Here is a 17,600-nt window from a genome sequence, read left to right as displayed (position 1 = left end):
TGTACAAGACTTTATTTTGTCATAAAATCTGTTCTTCCTTTATGTATGGCTATCATCTGTGCTAATTTTAATTTTCACTTGAATATTCCAGGTGAAGGAAACTCCGTATTTCCAGAAGAAAACCACACCTCCATTTGATGATCATGGGACTAAGATCTTTGCACCTGATGCAGGAGGTACTGCTTTCTTTCCTTTGCTGTACCTTTCTGTTGTGTATTTGTATACGATAGCTGTTGTTTTACCTCCTAGTTAACTGGAACTGTACTACAAGCACTTTGAACACCCAAATAGACATACGTTACTGACATTTTTTTTTCATGTGTGTTGTTGATGCAATATATAAAGCTGATTTTCCAGAAAATGTGTTTCTGTAGCTTGCTAAATTTCAAAATTGTTCAAAATTATATTTGTTAATATTTCCATTTTGGGAAGAGCATGTTACTAAAGTGTCTTCATCTTGTTTCTGCAGTGTTGAGTAGTTTCTTCCTACTACAGGCACTAAGTTACAGGATTAATTGTGTTTCTGTGTTCATTGGTACATGTGTTGTTTAAACGTTAGTATATTGTTGTGCTAATCTTGTTTGACACTGTGAAAATCAGTAATGTATTAGTGTTACATGGGTATTATTAATGCTGACATAATTCAGGATTTACGACACATCATCTTACAGTAAGTATGTACAGTGTGTGTTTTTGCAGGTTGAATTATGTCCTTTGCCATGATTCCTTACATGTGATAAGCTGAGATTAAAATGTGGTACCTGTTTCCCAAATGCTAACAATCTTGGGAGCTTAACCACTCAAAAGTTTCTATTCTTGACACACATATACCCTCTCCAGGCTTAAAAGGGGAAATTTAATTGAAATAATGGTTGCTGGGTTTTGTTGTTTTTTTTTTTCTGATGTCTAATTGCTTATCTACAGGTCTTCCATCAGGTACAGGTGATGTTGTCAAAAGCCCTTTTCAGATGCTCCGACAGCAGATCAGTCTCACAGAAATAATGAATACCAGCCGTTCAGATGCCTCCCAGTTTTTAGAAGGTACAGAGGATACAGGGCTGCAGGAGCACACAGATGAGAACTGCCTTTACTGTGTCTGTGTTCAAATACTGGGTTATCAGCCTAGCAGTAAAGTGAACTCTTCATATGGTCGTACAGGTTAGTGTTCCTTGTGGGGAAATGTGGTAAAACTGAAGGAAAGTAGTGAATTTTGTTCATGTTGAAAATGTATTAATCTGTGAGGGTTTCTTTTTCTTACTGACTATTGACCTTGAAATTAATACTCCATAGTAAGCTCATTGTGCAACCAGTGGTATTTCTATGGTCATTTTCAGCTTCTTGGTTTCTAGTAGTGTTAGTATGACTGGGTGCCTGCATGATTTTTTTTTTCTATATTTCTAAGAGCTTATCAAAATATGAAATTTGAAATCTTATTTAGTATTTAAACTCTGTGTCCTGGAAACAGGTGCTTGCTGTCAAGCTTATGAAAAGTCTGACTTCAGAGAAAGTCTGTACCATAAAACAAAAACAAAGGAAATCTAAAGAGTCTTTTGAAGTTGAGCTGTAATTTCTGGGATTTAGTCATCTTCCTTTATATTTTGAGATTCAGATCAGATTCAGTATATTTTTTCCTAACCTCCTCTGCTGAGCTTGAAGTTACGTGACTGTTTGGAATCTCTAATAGAAACATAATCCAGTAATGGATACCTAGTAGGAATAATCATGGTTTTACAATAGTGTTGCAGATGAGCTAGTAGCACATAAAGAGTACTGTCGACAAAGGGGACAATGTGAGGAATGGCCCAGAAAGCAGAGTTTGAGCTTGAGTTCAATGTCAAGAAAGGATGGCAAATAAAATCCCAGGTGTAGTCTTCAAGTAGTGAAGGGATTAGAGGTATGGCAGAGCCAGGCTCTTGTCAGGCATGCAGCCAAAGGACAGGAGGGCAGGAACATGTGCTGGAGGAGTAGAAATTCCAGTTGAACATAAGGGGAAGGAACCTCTTTGCAGTGTAAAATAACCTCATTTTGAGGTGAGCAAGACCTTCAACCGTCAGGCTTCTTTGAGCAAGAGGTTGAACTAGGTGATCTGCAGGAGTCACTTCAGACCTATGTTTTTCTGTGGTTGCTAACTGTGCAACAATTAGAAGTTTGGATATTATATTTATCTCTTTAAATCAAAAATACCAAAGGCTGTGGATAGTGAAAGCTCCCAGAAGAATCTTACTTCTCACATCTTTCTGTTGATGAAGTCAGCTTTCTGCAACACCTGCGTTAATTGTATGAACAGAACAAATTACACATGTACAAAAGCATCTTTATTATGTTATGTAAAATAGAGCAAAGATATATCAATAAGAGCTGTATGTGTAATCACACTTTTTAGGCTTCTGTTAGTGTCTAAAAGAGCTTATTGGTCTTGACTATTTTGAGATTCAAAACCAGTGATTTATAGATATTTTGATTTGTCCAAAATCAGCATCTAGTTTCCAGATGGCTTATATGTACAATACTTCATGCATCAATGTCTTGAATGCTTATCATTGTTGGAAAATTAGAAAAGCATTTGAAGTGAGGAAAACTGTGAATAACAAAGATACAACATCATGTTTATGTCAGATTTTTCAGACATTCCATATACTGACTGGTGTGGGCAGACCATACACAATCACTTAGATGTGCATTCCTCCAAATTTTCTGGAATTTCAGGCTGTAGTGATGCAGTATCCCATGGTTCAGCTAGCAGCACCAAGAGTACAGAACTTATGCTAGGTAAGTTTGGAAACTTTTTTGTTTATTAAAGACTAACTCTAGAAGTATTTTAGGTATTGCTTTTGCTATACAACATTTCTGCAGGTTATTAAAATAGCTCTGAATTTCTGTAAAGAGAAAGACATTCAGGCTGATGTTTTATGTTTTGAATTGTTGTAATTTCTTAGGAAGTAGCTGCTTGCTAACTCTGCAGCATCTGATAGAAACAGAGCAGATAATGACTCACCCAGATTGCAGCATGGTTTAGTGGTAGAGACAGCCCTGTAATTGAATCCTACAGGCTTTTCCATTTATGAAATGGTAGTGTACCTTATTAAAATCTTTCTATATTAATTCCTGAAAATAGATTTTTTTTTATTTTTTTTAAGTTTTATATTCAAATGAAGTATTTATTAAAAGTTCAGAATACATACATAAGTGCATATGTATGTGTTTATGGAATTCTAAAACAGACTTACTTGGCACAAGATCAGCACAAAGATTATTCTGTTTAAACTCCCATCTTGTTTAATTTGTTTTTCCAGGAGTAAAATCAATCCCAGATGATACACCAGTGTGCAGAATACTTCTGCGGAAGGAAGTCTTACGTTTAGTCATCAATTTGAGTAGTTCAGTAGGAACTAAGGGCCATGAAACTGGACTGCTGACGTAAGTTAAATAAATTTCAAATGTTTTAGCAGTTTGTTGTATGTATACGCTCAATGTTAATCACTACCCCAGAGATCTTATTTCTTACTCCTCAAAAAATTGTAAGCAGGTATGATTGAATATAACATAAAGGCTAAACAAAGAATTGTTCTTCTAGTGTTTTTGCTCTCTCTTTGATTTCTTACTCTTCCCCAGTCTTTCTAAAATCGGTAGTTCAACTATAGTGATATTCCTTTACATACACAGTGTATCATACATCTTAAAAAAAAAAAACAGCAAACTAAAAAACCAAACCAAATAAACCAGTAATTCTTTTTTGTTATTTTGCCAAAAAAATATATATCAGATAAAGAGAATAACAAACTGAAAGTAACTTCTTGAGAAACACGAATTTGCTTCAAGCGAGAATGCAACTACTGGTATTAACTTATAGGGGGGAAAAAAAAGGTGTTAAAATACTGGAATATAAATCCAGGTACCAAATATCATAATAAAACCTGTAGGTTCCTGGCATAGTGACATGGGAAATTTGCATATGGCTGCTACAAGAAAATGAAGAAATGCTCATTTTAGTTTTAACAATGGTTACAGGTAATTAAGTTAGCTTTTTCCGATTTCTCTTATTACTGCTGTACATGTGGGTGCCAGTTCTTTAATATACTGGTCTATGTTTCTATGTCTGTTATTTTAAGGGTAGGTGATCCCCAGGTGTACAGCAATTCTCTGCAACTTTAAAAATTGTATATTCTGTTTAATCTCACTTGCAGTTTTGTACAAAGTCATGGTGCCCTTATGTTCTTGCTTTTGTCAGACCTGGAATTTATAATGCCTAGTAATGAAGAGTTCTACTTTAATGATGACAATCAAAATCTAATTGAATGTTTTTTGGTGTTTTTTTTTTTCATTTAAATATGATGGAAACTTGTTTGAGATTTAACAAAGCTTTGTTTTTCTGTGTGTGGGCTTTTTTGTTTGTTTTTTTTTTTTTTGGGGGGGGGGGGGGGGGGGGGGGGTTGGTTTTGTTTTGTTTGTTTTTTCCAGAATTAAGGAGAAGTATCCCCAAGCATTTGATGACATATGCCTTTACTCTGAGGTGTCCTACTTGTTAGCACATTGTACATTTCGGCTTCCATCTAGAAGGTTCATTCAGGAACTATTTCAAGATGTACAGTTCTTACAAGTAAGTGGAGTGTTCAGATGTGTTGAATGCACCAAATTGCACCAGCTGTGTGCAGGTTTCATGTTGTGAATAATGGATGCTTTTAGATATATCTTAAAAGGAACCCATTTTATGATACCTATTTAGCAAAAATCACTAATGACATGAATACTTCTTCTTGTCTTTTTCTCTTAGATGCATGAAGAAGCAGAGGCTATTTTAGCAACACCAACAAAGCCTCCAGTGATCGATACATCAACTGAATCCTGACCTCTGTCTCATGCAGTGCATTGCATATAGACTCTGAAATCCTCAGACAGCCTCTGACTGACTGGATAAAAGGCTTCAAGTATCATCTGCTACACTGTTCCAGAAGCTGCTGGTACCTGAAGACTGAACTGAAAACTTTCTTCCTCAACCAATTACTGTCCAAGTCTTTTGAGCCCTTTGGGGATTTATTAAACATTACCATAGTTTTAATAATAGTAATTATCAGTATATGCAAGAGCCAAGCACTGAACACCTCCACAATTTTTCATTTCATTGGAAAAAACAAACAAACAAATATGACAACATGCAGAGACATCTTTTTTTGATTGACTTTCAATTCTGTTCCAGAGAAGTAGAATGATGCCTTGCTTTTTAAATGCTGGATACGAGGAATCAGAGAGAGATATGAGGGTGCGTTCCGTTGCCAGCAATGGGGATCTGTGCTGTAATCTTGGAGACTAGGGGATTAATGTTAGTGTTAGCCTTTCTCTGTTTGTTTTTGTACTGTTTATAACACTACTTGGAGGTTTGTAACTTCAGACAAAAAGAAAAGCCTCAGTGACACTGAGGTTTCCTTTAAGTTATTTTAATATTGCTATAGTTCTGAGTCATTTTATTAGCAGTCTCTCCAATTTCATGACATTTACATACATGTGTCTTATCTGAACCAGTTAAGGACTTTCACTACAGTTTGATTTTTAAAAATAACAAATCATTTAAACTTAAAATGCTGAAATCAGATTGTTCTCCCTGAATGATATGCATGCATTTGCAGTTTCTACATTCATGCTCATATAGTACGAATGTTGGTCTTACTCTTAACCAAAATCCTTTAAAAAGCATGATTTGTATAAGATAAATGAATATTGCATAAAGTAAACTTGAAGACATTTAATCATTGCTGCTTTTGTGAGAAGACATAATATGAGTGTTTTCAAAGTTCTGTGGAAACAGCCTTTTTTAAAAACAAAGATTTATTTGGATTTTCAATGGATGAGTGATCAAGCATCAGACAGTACTAATAATTGTAGTGAAAAGCCTTACGTACCAAATTTTGGAGCAGCAGTACTTATAATTTTATACTGGTATTTAGGACTTGTTGCAAAAGTTAAATGAGACAGTGACTGTTGGTGACTGAAATAGTTGCCTCAGTCTTGTTGCTGGTGAGGTTTCTAAATTAATGAGTGCAAGTTGTAAAAAAAAAAAAAAAAAGTAAGAATCCCTGTCAATTTTACACTTTTATTATGGATCTAGAGATTCAGAAGCCTTTATACGAAGGTAATATAAATATATGCAAATGTGTATATACAGTAGCATGGCCACCTTTGTTAGAATGCCTGTAATAGAAGGGATTACCCATTGATTTTGATATAGGAATAACTCAGCTGGACTGTACTAAGTAGAACGTATTTTTTCCATTCACTTTTACCATTTTTTATAATTGTCAGATTAATACTTAAGTGAAGATAAGTGGAATTTATCCTGACGCTCACAACTCTGTTCTTCCTAGCTATGCTACTGGAGATTTCAATAGATAGTCCTGTGAACAGTAAAACAAGACACATAAGCACTGCTTTGTAGCTATCACTTCACTGAGTTTTTGTGTGCACTGCATACCATCACATTCTGGTAAAGCAGATTGTAAACTGCTGCTCACAGTTAAATTTAGTTCCTAAGATTATCTTCCCATGACTTCCCACTGAAAGAAGGAGCAAAAAGAAACTGGTTTAACTCTTCTGTGGTCAGTGACACAAATAACACATCTGTGTGTCAAGGCATGTTTGAAATGCTCTGAAAATATCCGGTAACTATTGGACTTCTGCTCATAAGAGATAAATGCTTCTGTAAAACCAAAATGTCAATCACAGTAGACCAAATAGTGGTATAAACTCCAAAGGAAATAATGTAGTTTTCCCAAAAATGGGGCTAGCGTATCATATACCGTAGTTTCAAACACTACCTCAGTTAGGCTAAAGTATGAGAGATTTGTTTTAATAACTAGATGGGGTTACATTGAACAGCTCCATGTTATTTTTCTGCAGTTAAAGCAAAATAAACAAGTTTTATCACCTGCATTTAGAAAAAACCAAACACCTTTGTTCATTTGTTACCAGTTTAACCTGTAGCACTTAACATAGTAAGCACTATACAAAGGCCTCTGATTATAAAAAGGTAAGCAAAAGCGGTGTTAATATGTTTTTGAAAGACTCTCCATCCTGAAATGCTTACCTCCTCTGAAGTAACTCACTTGTGTGGGGATCCATGACAACAGATACCTGATGTAAAAGTTACGGCTGCAGATTCAGATGTAAAACATGATTTATTTTTTCCCTGAAAATGTATGAGTGTCAGTAGATTTCAACAAGTACACATAGAGGATGGGAAGTCTGTACTGTACATAATATACAACATTTCCAGAATGAATTTACTTATTTACAGTAAGCTCACATTAATGTGTCATTTTAATTGGCAAATGAAGGGATGCTGTAATTGAAGGAATCTGATATTGGCCTAGTTATAAACTGTGAATTTCCGATTCTATAGATTTTCGTTTTCAGATATCCCTTTCAGAGTTGTTATATTGGGGTTTTATTTGCTTCATGATAAAACTTAAGAAAATAGTAGTAAATAACAGTTGTGCTTATATTAACCCTGATTAATAGTCCTTCCACTTCTCTTGAAAAGGTTTGCAAGGGAAGCTGACAGACCACCTGCTTTGTGATTTTTCCAAGCCAGACAGTTGCTGATGTAAATGCTTGAATAAAGGGTGAAGTATGTAACCTTCACTTGCACTATATAGTAATACAGTTTGGTTGCTGTGGCAAAGGAAACTCCCAAATGATTAATTATGCTAACACAAAATGCTCAGCTCTGATGTGAAAGCCTTTGTGGGAAGGAGAAGCTGGCTCTACTATGTTAGGGGGCTGGTTTTCTTAAGTCTGCTCCTACAGTCAGTGCAAGGGAAGAGCCTTTTCAAAGGCCAGACAGCTAACTAAAGGTCTCCCAGTTACTTCCCCAAGGGCCTGTTTCTCTCCATGAGTGGGAATAGGGAGGAGGATGGAGCTAGGTGCTGCAAGTGCCCTTTTGGAGAGAGACTTTTTCAGCTGTCTGAAATTCAGAGATGAGGAGAGCTCCCAGCTCTCATGGGCATCACTTGGAGCTGGAGGAGACTTGCATGCTGGGCCCCTGGTATGATACGCTTGTAACAGTTGCTTTTCCTCATCTGGGTGTTCTTTGACCTGACATAGGTACCCTAAATGTGCTCTCCTTGGGTTTTGTTCTTACTTGTTCACAAGGCACAATGAAGTGCTAAACTGTTCGGTACTTAAGGAGCATAGTGGATTGGCACACTGAGATGATCTGCCCTTATAAACATTTGGAAAGGAAGCAGTGAGAATCCTGATTGTCTTTTTGTCATTTTATTTGGAAATGTATGTAGTGGTCTTGAAGGAGAGTTGTGATGGCAATGAAACTGAAAAAACCTGTAGCACCTTTACTGTGTGCCTGAAGGGAGAGGTAGCTATTCAAGAAACAGGCAATAATCAAAGCTTAGTGAGAGATGAAGCCAGCTATTGCTCCTTCTTATCCTGTGTCCCAGAGTTGGTATTTGGCTTTTTGGACTGCAGGAAGCTGGTTTTACCTTCTAAGTGTGAGCTCAAGCTGAGCACTCTCAGTGGAAGAATTTTTGCCAGGCTTGGGAGCATCTCCGAGATCTGTGCTCGTCCCCTGGCAGGGTTACACACAAATCCTGTTACTCCAGGTTTCACTGGAGCCAGCTGAAAGCAGGTCCAATAACTTCTTTTTTAAGCTGCACTTCTATTACCGTGTTCTTATTAAGGGTATACTAGGTGAGAGTAGAATCTGAGAACTATAAAAAGACCTTTGGGAACATGCTAGAAAACATGCTTGTATTTCACTAGAAGCCTCCCACATCTCCTTGGATTTTGCTTAACTCCGAGTTCTGGTTCCCTGGATAGTTTTGCTTTCAACAGATTTCTAGTTCAGTAAAGAATGTGGGTATTCTTTTGACTATTTTTGTAATGTAAATGGACAACAATGCCACAGCATGCAGGAATTGCACATTTTGCTTGAGTTGCTTTGTAAAACACACTATTTTATTTGAGAAATGTAATTTATGCCAAAAAGTGTAAGATACCATTTTGTCACTGAATAGGGTGTTCCAGCACAAGATGCAGTGTCTAAGGGGGGAAAAGGCAGATGCTTTGTAGATTTAATTGAAAAATTGTTCCAGTATTGGGCTGTCAGCATCCCTAAAACTGCATTACAAGAGATTGTCTAAATTAATGCATCTGAGGAAAAAGGGGATCAAGGAATATCTCAAGACTTTATTCTCCCTACCCCGTGTGGTGTTTTCTTATTTAGTAATAAGCTGCTACATATTTGGGGTTCTAGTGTTTGTAGGTCACTGAACAGACATTGAAATCTGATTTATATTGTATACCTGTAACATAGAAAGAAAAAGTATTTATATATTTTCCGTAAGAATATTGCATTGAGCTGTGTATAATTTAAACAGAGGCTTGTCCCAAATGGTATTGCCCACCTTGATTTTTTTTTCCTGTTTTTTTTTCCTTTTTTTTCCTTTTTCTTTTTTTCTGTTTTTTTTTTTTTTTTTTCTTTTATAGTGTGTACAGTTCATGTCAATGGGCATTAAAAGCCTTCTGAAGCGTAGTCTTATCAAAGGGATGCATTGTTAATAAAATGTACTTAAACTTCATACAACTGTTCTGGTCTCATGTGTACCTCTCAGCACTAGAAATGGATTGGAATTCTATTTAAATTTTTTAATTACTGGTTAACTAGAACAATCTGAAGCTTTGCAAATTTTTTTTTTTTTTTTGGTTAAAAATACATTTTCACATTAATGCATTCTAGGATGTCTTACAAAAAACGTAAGGGAACTAAATAGTTCATATACCATCTTTATTTTGAAAATGTAGCATATTGATACTGAGAATAATTTTCCACTATGTGATGGTTTAAGTGTTAGCGTTTCAAAGGCAGCTGTGAAAGCTGAATTATAAACAAGAAGAGAAAAACAAGTTAACAGTTTTGAATTCTTTAACCATTAATACAAGACAGATGTCTTAAATCTAAAAGTTGTACATACCTCTCCACAGAGACAAAAACACGTTTCTAATCTTTATTCCTCATTCTCATGGCCAAGCTGTGCCCCTGGAAAGGTCACTGTGTCCTCGCTGGAATCCTGTATGTGTGCTTTTGATCACAGGTGGTTTCACAATGTCAGCCCTCAGGGGCAGCCAGCAGAAAGGTTTCTCATGGCCTCACCACCCATCGGGTGGTACCTGGCAGCTTATCCCCTGGCTTCCTGACAAAGCAGTTTCATCACTGCCAGATCTCTGTGGGAAGGATCTGGGGATTTGAGGTGGGATGTCTCAACAGGCCTTGGTGTCTCACCACCAGTAATTAGCAGCTTAGCTTGTTCCATTGGCCCCCTCTGCTTGCTCCCTGGATGGAATCACCACAGACAGCGTGTGGTTTTTCTCACACACTTCAAAAGCAGCGATCTGTGCTCTGATAGAGCTGTCCTGGTGTGAGGAGCTGCAGCATGTTGAAATTTAAAGGCTTTGTCGGGTAGTTTGACTTTTTGGAACGACTTGTGTATCAGAGTTCCTTAGATGTGAGCTCTTGGTTTACGATACCTTTCAAACCTCTTTAAATAAACAAACCTGTTCTTGAAATGCACAGCTAGGCCGTTTTATTTCAGTAGTGCCTGAACAGCTCACTTCTGTTTATTGTCCTTTTCCCTAGCAGTAAAGCTGTTAAACTGGGCAAGTATATAGGATACGATGAAAAACTCTGGAGAAGAAAATGTGTTCTAAGCCACAAGGATACTGTGGTATCAAACTTTCAGATTCACTGTAACTCAAAGGAGAGTAATATAAATGGGGGCAAAACTCTGGGATGTCTCCACTGAACAGCATCATTCTTCCTTCTTTGTTCTCTGTGCTGTTTCCTTAACCTCACTACCTGATGGCTGAAACGAAGGACCTTACTCTCTTCTACTTCTGAAGTAAATCTGCATGACCCACCTGTGGGCACAGCACAGTCTGCACTGACCAGATAGCAGCCACAGCTAGCCACTGGCCTGCCTACCTTTCTTTGCACTGCTACCTGCCGGACGACTTTTCCCTCTGCAGGCAACGCTTGTTGTCTCACCCAACGTCTGTGTAAGATCTTGTGAGTTTTCCTGAGCAACACAGTTCAGGGACAGTACAACACCATCTATAAGCAACACTTTAAATCCTAGACATGGTTCAGTATTAACACTTGTTTCTCTCTGGTGCTGCTTTGTTTTTGTGAAGTTAAACATAGGAAAGATGAGTAAAACTGCATTTTAACAAATCAGCTGAAGATCACATCTAGAAAAACACTTCATGTTTTCCCTTCTAAGAACTACTTGTCCTGTGCTCTGAAAGAATTCAACTTATCTGAATCATGAAAGATTCTAGATAATACTGCAGTTAAGCAAAACCAATGAGTTCCATGTGTACTAGGGAGGTTAATCTGCTAAGACACTTGGATCAATTCCAACTCTTCTACTTCATTACAAAAGTACAAGTCTTTTTAACTCAAAATGGAAGATCAAATTCACTGTTGCCTACTGTAGAAATTCTGGTTAGAATAAAAATACTATTTTCAGTACATGTAGAAGTAGTGTGGGGAGATCCAGCCGAGAGTCTGAATATGACACTCTTCAAAAATGGAATTCATATACCTATGCATATGTGCCTGCTTATCTGCTTGGTTGGGGCTTGCTACGTAAGTGCAGGGGTTATTGATAAAAGAAGTTCTTCTGCACAAGCAGAGAAGTAGTGCCATGGTAACACCTCTGCAAACAGCTGTCCTGTTGATAACAGCTCCTTCCCACTCACCTCTCCACATCTCTTTGTTCAGTTATGAGGATTTTGTTTAGGATTTCAAAGGGTCATTCTTCCTGCAGAGAAGGCAGTCACCAGAAACAGAGCAGCAGCCCACTAGCAGGGCCTGACCCTGTTAAAACCCTGGACCCTATAAAAACGTTTTCTGTGCTCTTTCACCCACCAAGTGTAGTTAGAAGACAAGGGGAGTAAAAGCAAGACAGTCACTGTATTTTGGTGCACAGGGTAGTACTCCTAGAGAAGTCAAAGTTTCTTTTAATCTTTCAGCAATGTGCCACACACTGAGTGCTGGTAACTCTTCCATGCTGATTCCTTACATCACCTAAGAGAGGGAAAATACAACCCACACCCCCAGTGTTACTGGGCTGGAGTACACCCCAAAGCTGAGTAATGCTCCATCACAACTGCAACCCACACTTGCTGGGGTGGCCAAAGCACAAAGTAAGCACACTGTAATTTACTTCACAGAGTAAGTAAAATAAATACACTCTATGAGCACTCTCGCTTCTTTAACTTGTTCCTCTACTTTCTGAATACATTTTTAATCTCTGCAAAATATAGTATTTCTCTGCATCAGACCATGATGAACTGCTATGATCTAACTTTCTACGTAATATAGGCCACAAAGCTGCCTGTAAAGCTGATATAATGCCTGTAACTTGTGATGAAACCATAGCACACATTGTTCCTGTGCACAAGACAGTATTTTTAAACTAGCCTTGAAGTAAGAGCTTTTCAGAATTAACTGAAGTAGTGCAGCTGGGCTTGTGAAAGCCTTCATCCAAAGAATGTGGGGGTTTGTAAGTTCTTATTTACATTGTGTAACCAAAAACTGGATGGACTCAAAGGAGGAGAGTACATCAAAGCTTCCTCCCTAGGCAGTGCACATCTGTTTGTGAAACATATCTCAGGTTGGTCTTTCTGCCAGCTGTTTCTCTGGGTGTTCAGGCAGTATCTTCCTTACAATGTCAAAGTAGAGGTGTGGCTGGTACAGCATGACTGACAGTTCTGGCTTGCTTGCTTCTATTGTCTCTGGTAGTTGATAGAGATCAGATTCAACTGCAAGATGAGAAGAATAAGCAAAATTTTCAAACCAAGTATGAGTCTGAGGTGTAGGTGTAAAGTCTCTCTCTTCATTTTCATTGAGGTAAATGCGGGAAGAATTGTGATCATCAATCTTATCATCTGTTGTCATTGAAGACAACTGGCTCCAAGGATGTAACTTCTGGGCTTCGGCCTTACTGTCCACTGCTAGCATGTCAGGAATGCAGTCACTTATTTTCAGTACTTTCTCAGAACCAATCTACAAGAGATCATAAAACAAAATAATTACTCAAAGTAATAAGCCCAAAGTAAAGGAAAGGGAACGATTACTTCAAGCACTTCTTCTACTGTCTTATAATGTTTTTGAGCTTGGGTTTTTCAAATAAACACACAGAATTTGAAGGAAAACACATTTACAGAATACCAACAGAAGCTGTATTTTATGTGACATTTATCAAGAGTATTTATTTAAAGATATCTAAGCAAGTTCAGTATGACTACATTTCAAGAATGAACCATGTCCCTCTGCTTTAAAGCCTTTGCCAGGTTTTCGATGTGTGCATTTTTTACCCTGAACCAGTAAGTGACAGGAAGGCAGCAGCAGCAGAGGTTAGGTGGTAGAGTGTCCACCCTCTGGTGCTACTGCTCAGTGAACACCAGCAGCCAAATCAGCAGCAGCCCCAGGCCTATCACGATGAGGAAGTGTCCCCAGTTTTTGACCCCCTGCATGGAAGGCGCAGACCCTGGTTCGAAGGGCCTGCAGAAGAAGCTGAATGCCTTTTGCCACTCCTTTCCTCCTAGCCAGACGTGGCAGTGCCTGGCAGGTCTCCCTGCATCCTCACCGGGGCCCCAAGTACATCTCTGCAGTGCCCCCTACTGCGATGCAGGAGGCAGGAGGACGGGGTAGACGGTTGACAGGCTGCAGCAAAGTGCCATATCCTGCGGTCTTGTGTTCAGACAGTGCTGGGTTTTGAACTGTAATACTGGATGAGTCACCTACTGTATCAAAAGATTTAATTTATTCTCCGATTCCACTTTCACTTTTTGCAGTAATAGACTACAGAATATAGAATGATCAATGTGGAGTCAAATGAATATTGAAAGAAGAATTTTCCACTAAATGATGATATTAAATTATGTTGATTTCTGTATAATAAGCATCACTCATTTTTAAATGTAGCCAACACCAGGAGAGTATTTTTCTGAATCTTCACTAATCAAAGAATGGAAAAATGAAAAATACTAGATTTTCAATGGCCTTACCTTAAACTCTTTGAATGACAGCACTTTGCTCTTGTTAGGACTAGGTATTACAGGACAGCAGCACTCTTTCACCCTGAAATAAGAGAGTAAAATGATAGGTTTCTTTTCTCTCATCAAAGCATATTCTACCAACACAAGCCACAGGCAGATGTGTACAGAAACAGCAGCAGACGATGCGTGTCACAAACGCCACAAGCCAAATACTTATATCGTCCATCCACACAGTTGGACAGCCAAAGGAAAAATGAACGAGGCCTTACAACAGGCTGGAAACGACAAGCTGCAGCTGTGGTTTGGGAATTACGCTAGTTACATTCTCTGTCTACAACAGGAAAATGCATTAAAACTTACCACTTCATCCTCCAGCGGCATATAGCTGCTGCTAGTGCAGGAACTATCACCATCAGGAATAGGAGGTACAGCACGTTGGCTATGGAAGAAAAATACTTCTAAATTTGTTTTCAACTTCTACCCTGTCAATACAGCCTGAGTTCCTAGGACAAAAATAACATTATGCCCACATGGGATACCTGCCACTAACTCAGCTGTAAAACTGTGTGTGGTCTCTGGTTGCAAGGTAGTTTGTCTGGAAGTTCTGGGATACAGCTCTAAGTCTTTAAACCTTCATTTCCTTTACCAAAATTGAATTAGTACTACATTGCTTTTAATTTGTTCTCATGTTGACACCTTAACTGTAAGGGTTAATTTCCAAAAGCTAAGACAACAATAACCTCACTTAACTTCACTTTACGTTTCATTCCAACCCCCAAAGAAGACAGATTTTTACCATGAGACGCTGGCAGAACATCCATACCTCTGGTATGGCTGGTTTATAGCAAGACAGACGCAACACAAGTGTTCATGCTCTCCTAGGACTTGCACTGACACAAGAAACCCAATGTATTTCCTTCTTGTTGGAAGACACAGCCTTGGGCTATGCTTTTCTCAGACAGCTGATGCTATAAGGAGGCAGAGGGGGACCACTAGGTAGTGCTTGCTGTCCTTCTGCCCCAGCCAGTGCCCTCTTGCCCTGTGCCAGTGAGTCTGTGTGTCCTACCACACACCACAGCAGGGAATGGGCATGTGCTGCATTCTCCTTTTGTTTTTTCCTGGTTAGCTAAGGGCTTTGATTCCCTGTGCAGTTGTACATGTCTGTGTCTGCACAAGAGAAGGCTGACTAATGGGAGCTAGACATAGGCAGACACTGTTCTGCTAGTTAGTCTAAAACATCAAGTCTCCTTCCTGAGCTTCACCCTTTCCTACCTCTCCCCTTTCACTTCCACCCCCAACTAATTTTTCCAAACCAGGCATCTCTGATTTGGATAGTAAATTTCCCAATCGTGACTGCTGAGTGGTACTTTCAAGGGCAAGTGATACCCTGTTCTTCTTTGATGACCAGATCTGCCCAGTTAGCAAACTACAATGCTTCAGCCAACAATCCCTTCTTACTGACTTATGCAGAAATTAACTTCACAATGGATTTAAAGACTGATGAGAATAATAATCACTATTAGAAGTTCAAGAGCCCATTAGGAAATTACCTGTTTGCACACAGGTCTGTAGTTTTATACTTTGTTATTATTCATTTATTTATTTATATTAAATTATATATTATATAATATTATTTATATCAGAAAACTAGTTAAAATGCAATTCTTCAATACTTCTAGCAAACAGGACGCACTAGTCACGTAAGCATGCATAAATTCAGCTACTTCCCAGAAAGATATAAAACTTTAGTAAGGATGTAAATTATTTTCATTCTAAAATGGAAAAAACATAGCAACTTAGAAGTTTCACAATGCCATGTTGGTATGCGCATTTTGGTTCTCAGCTGGATTCTTTCTCTATGTATGTCATATTGAATTAAATATTTTTCCTTCTGCTAGAAGACAAATTTTCTACAGCCAATACTCACAGTTAAGAGGTGTATCTATGTATATAAAGTTAACAATTGGAGTCTCTCCTCCACCTGTATATGCTTTAACTACGAGTTTGTATTTTGTGTTTGACAACAGGTGTTTCACGGTGTATCTCTTTTCTTCTGGATTTTCAACTGTGTATTTGCATAGCACCGAATCATCTAAAATAAAACAGATGAGACAGAATCATAGAATCTCAGAATCACAGAATCATTTGGGCTAGAAGGGACCTCAAAGATTATCTGGTTCCACATCCCTGCCACAGGTAGAGACACCTTCCTCTAGACCAGGTTGCTCAAAGCCCCATCCAACCTGGCCTTGAACACTGCCAGGGATGGGGCAGCCACAGCTTCTCTGGGCAGCCTCTGCCAGTGCCCTCACAGTAACGAATTTCTTCATAATATCTAGTCTAAATCTACCCTCTTTCAGCTTAAAGTCATTCCCCCTTGTCATATTGCTACAGGCCCTACAGGTAAAAAAATCTACAGGTGTTCTTATCTACAGGTAAAAAAACTCTACATCTTTCTTGTAAGTCCACTTCAAGTATTGAAAGTCTGCAGTTAAGTTCTCCCCTAAATGTGACAAATTATCTTAACTCAGATGATAGGCCACCAAAGCAACAAAACATTTGTAATTTGCACGTTCTTCTGAGAAGGATGATGTGTCCTGACTCACTGACACTTGTCTGAACTCACATTCCTTCTAACTGGACTATCCACAGCATTGCACATCCTTTGACAGACCACCTAATAACTTGCTGTCAAAAGCTGAAACTGATTAATTCCCTTTTGCTACAGCTTTTGAACAGAATGACTTGGGCTTTGCCTTTTCCTTTTTCACCAGAATCTTGTATCCCTTAAGCTTTGGTCAAGTTCTTGGAAGATAATCAAAAGCAAGAATTTGCTGCCTGAAAAAAAACCCTCTTTTGCCTTTCTATTGTGCAACTTCCAGACCCCAGGAGAAAAGGGTTATATTATTCCACTTCTTTTCAGTCACACCCCTTGTCTGAGCTCAGACAAAGCAGGAAATCTTTGATTTAAACATTTTAAAGTCTAACTGGGATGACTTGCAGAAACCTGATACTTCTATGGTTAGGTTAGTTCTGACAGGAACTTCTATATCAGCCTCCTTCAGTTCAACATAAGCTTTTCAACTTGGTACTAGTCTAATCACCAGAAGGATCTGACACAGGACATGACCCAACTGGAAGCAGAGGCAAAGGGGAAAAGAAATTATCCTGAAACATGGTGGAAACATCTGAAAATTATAATGGAGCCAAGTCATCTGGGGCAGTTTTAACTGTGCAGCAGGAAGATCAGATATAAAAGTTTAAACGTGGCTTTGTGCCACCCCACAGCTCAGTTCTACTGAACTCCATGGTAGGGCACAGCCACAAATACTTTCGCTATAAAAGAATTTAAATAGGGAATTCATACAGTGCTCCAATTCTGAAGGAAATAAATTGTATCCCATCTGTTTCAAAAATACCCCAAATCCTAGTAAAACTAGCATGCTTCCTATGACTCTCATCCATGTAGACCACAAACAGATGTTTTCAAAATTCATCCAGAATTCAGATCGTAAGAGGCAGAAACTTGACTC

The 17,600-nt window shown here is 38.4% G+C and overlaps 2 protein-coding genes across 6 annotated transcripts in view; one reads left to right on the top strand and one right to left on the bottom strand.

The window, feature by feature from the left end:
• RICTOR (RPTOR independent companion of MTOR complex 2) overlaps positions 1 to 6,931 on the top strand; it is a 78,901-nt gene extending 71,970 nt beyond the window's left edge. For both annotated transcript variants that reach the window (XM_062615419.1, XM_062615420.1), the window contains 6 exons: positions 92 to 176; positions 925 to 1,158; positions 2,617 to 2,769; positions 3,294 to 3,417; positions 4,459 to 4,597; positions 4,772 to 6,931. In XM_062615419.1, the coding sequence (XP_062471403.1) occupies positions 92 to 176; positions 925 to 1,158; positions 2,617 to 2,769; positions 3,294 to 3,417; positions 4,459 to 4,597; positions 4,772 to 4,846 (810 nt within the window). In that variant the 3' untranslated portion in view covers positions 4,847 to 6,931. The remainder of the gene's footprint in view (positions 1 to 91; positions 177 to 924; positions 1,159 to 2,616; positions 2,770 to 3,293; positions 3,418 to 4,458; positions 4,598 to 4,771) is intronic.
• A 4,142-nt stretch (positions 6,932 to 11,073) lies between these two features.
• The window catches only part of LOC134162012 (oncostatin-M-specific receptor subunit beta-like), a 29,500-nt gene continuing 22,973 nt past the window's right edge, over positions 11,074 to 17,600 (bottom strand). For 3 of the 4 annotated variants that reach the window (XM_062615421.1, XM_062615423.1, XM_062615425.1), the window contains 4 exons: positions 15,995 to 16,159; positions 14,428 to 14,506; positions 14,077 to 14,149; positions 11,074 to 13,072 (listed from right to left, as the gene is read on the bottom strand). In XM_062615421.1, coding sequence (XP_062471405.1) covers positions 12,677 to 13,072; positions 14,077 to 14,149; positions 14,428 to 14,506; positions 15,995 to 16,159 — 713 coding nt within the window. In that variant the 3' untranslated portion in view covers positions 11,074 to 12,676. The remainder of the gene's footprint in view (positions 13,073 to 14,076; positions 14,150 to 14,427; positions 14,507 to 15,994; positions 16,160 to 17,600) is intronic. The other variant, XM_062615422.1, reaches the window with a different exon arrangement.

Source organism: Pezoporus occidentalis, unplaced genomic scaffold, assembly GCF_034315485.1.
Source record: "Pezoporus occidentalis ecotype Australia unplaced genomic scaffold, CSIRO_AGI_Poc_V1 ctg181, whole genome shotgun sequence".
Taxonomy (NCBI): domain Eukaryota; kingdom Metazoa; phylum Chordata; class Aves; order Psittaciformes; family Psittacidae; genus Pezoporus; species Pezoporus occidentalis.
This window is presented reverse-complemented; position numbering and strand designations above follow the sequence as displayed.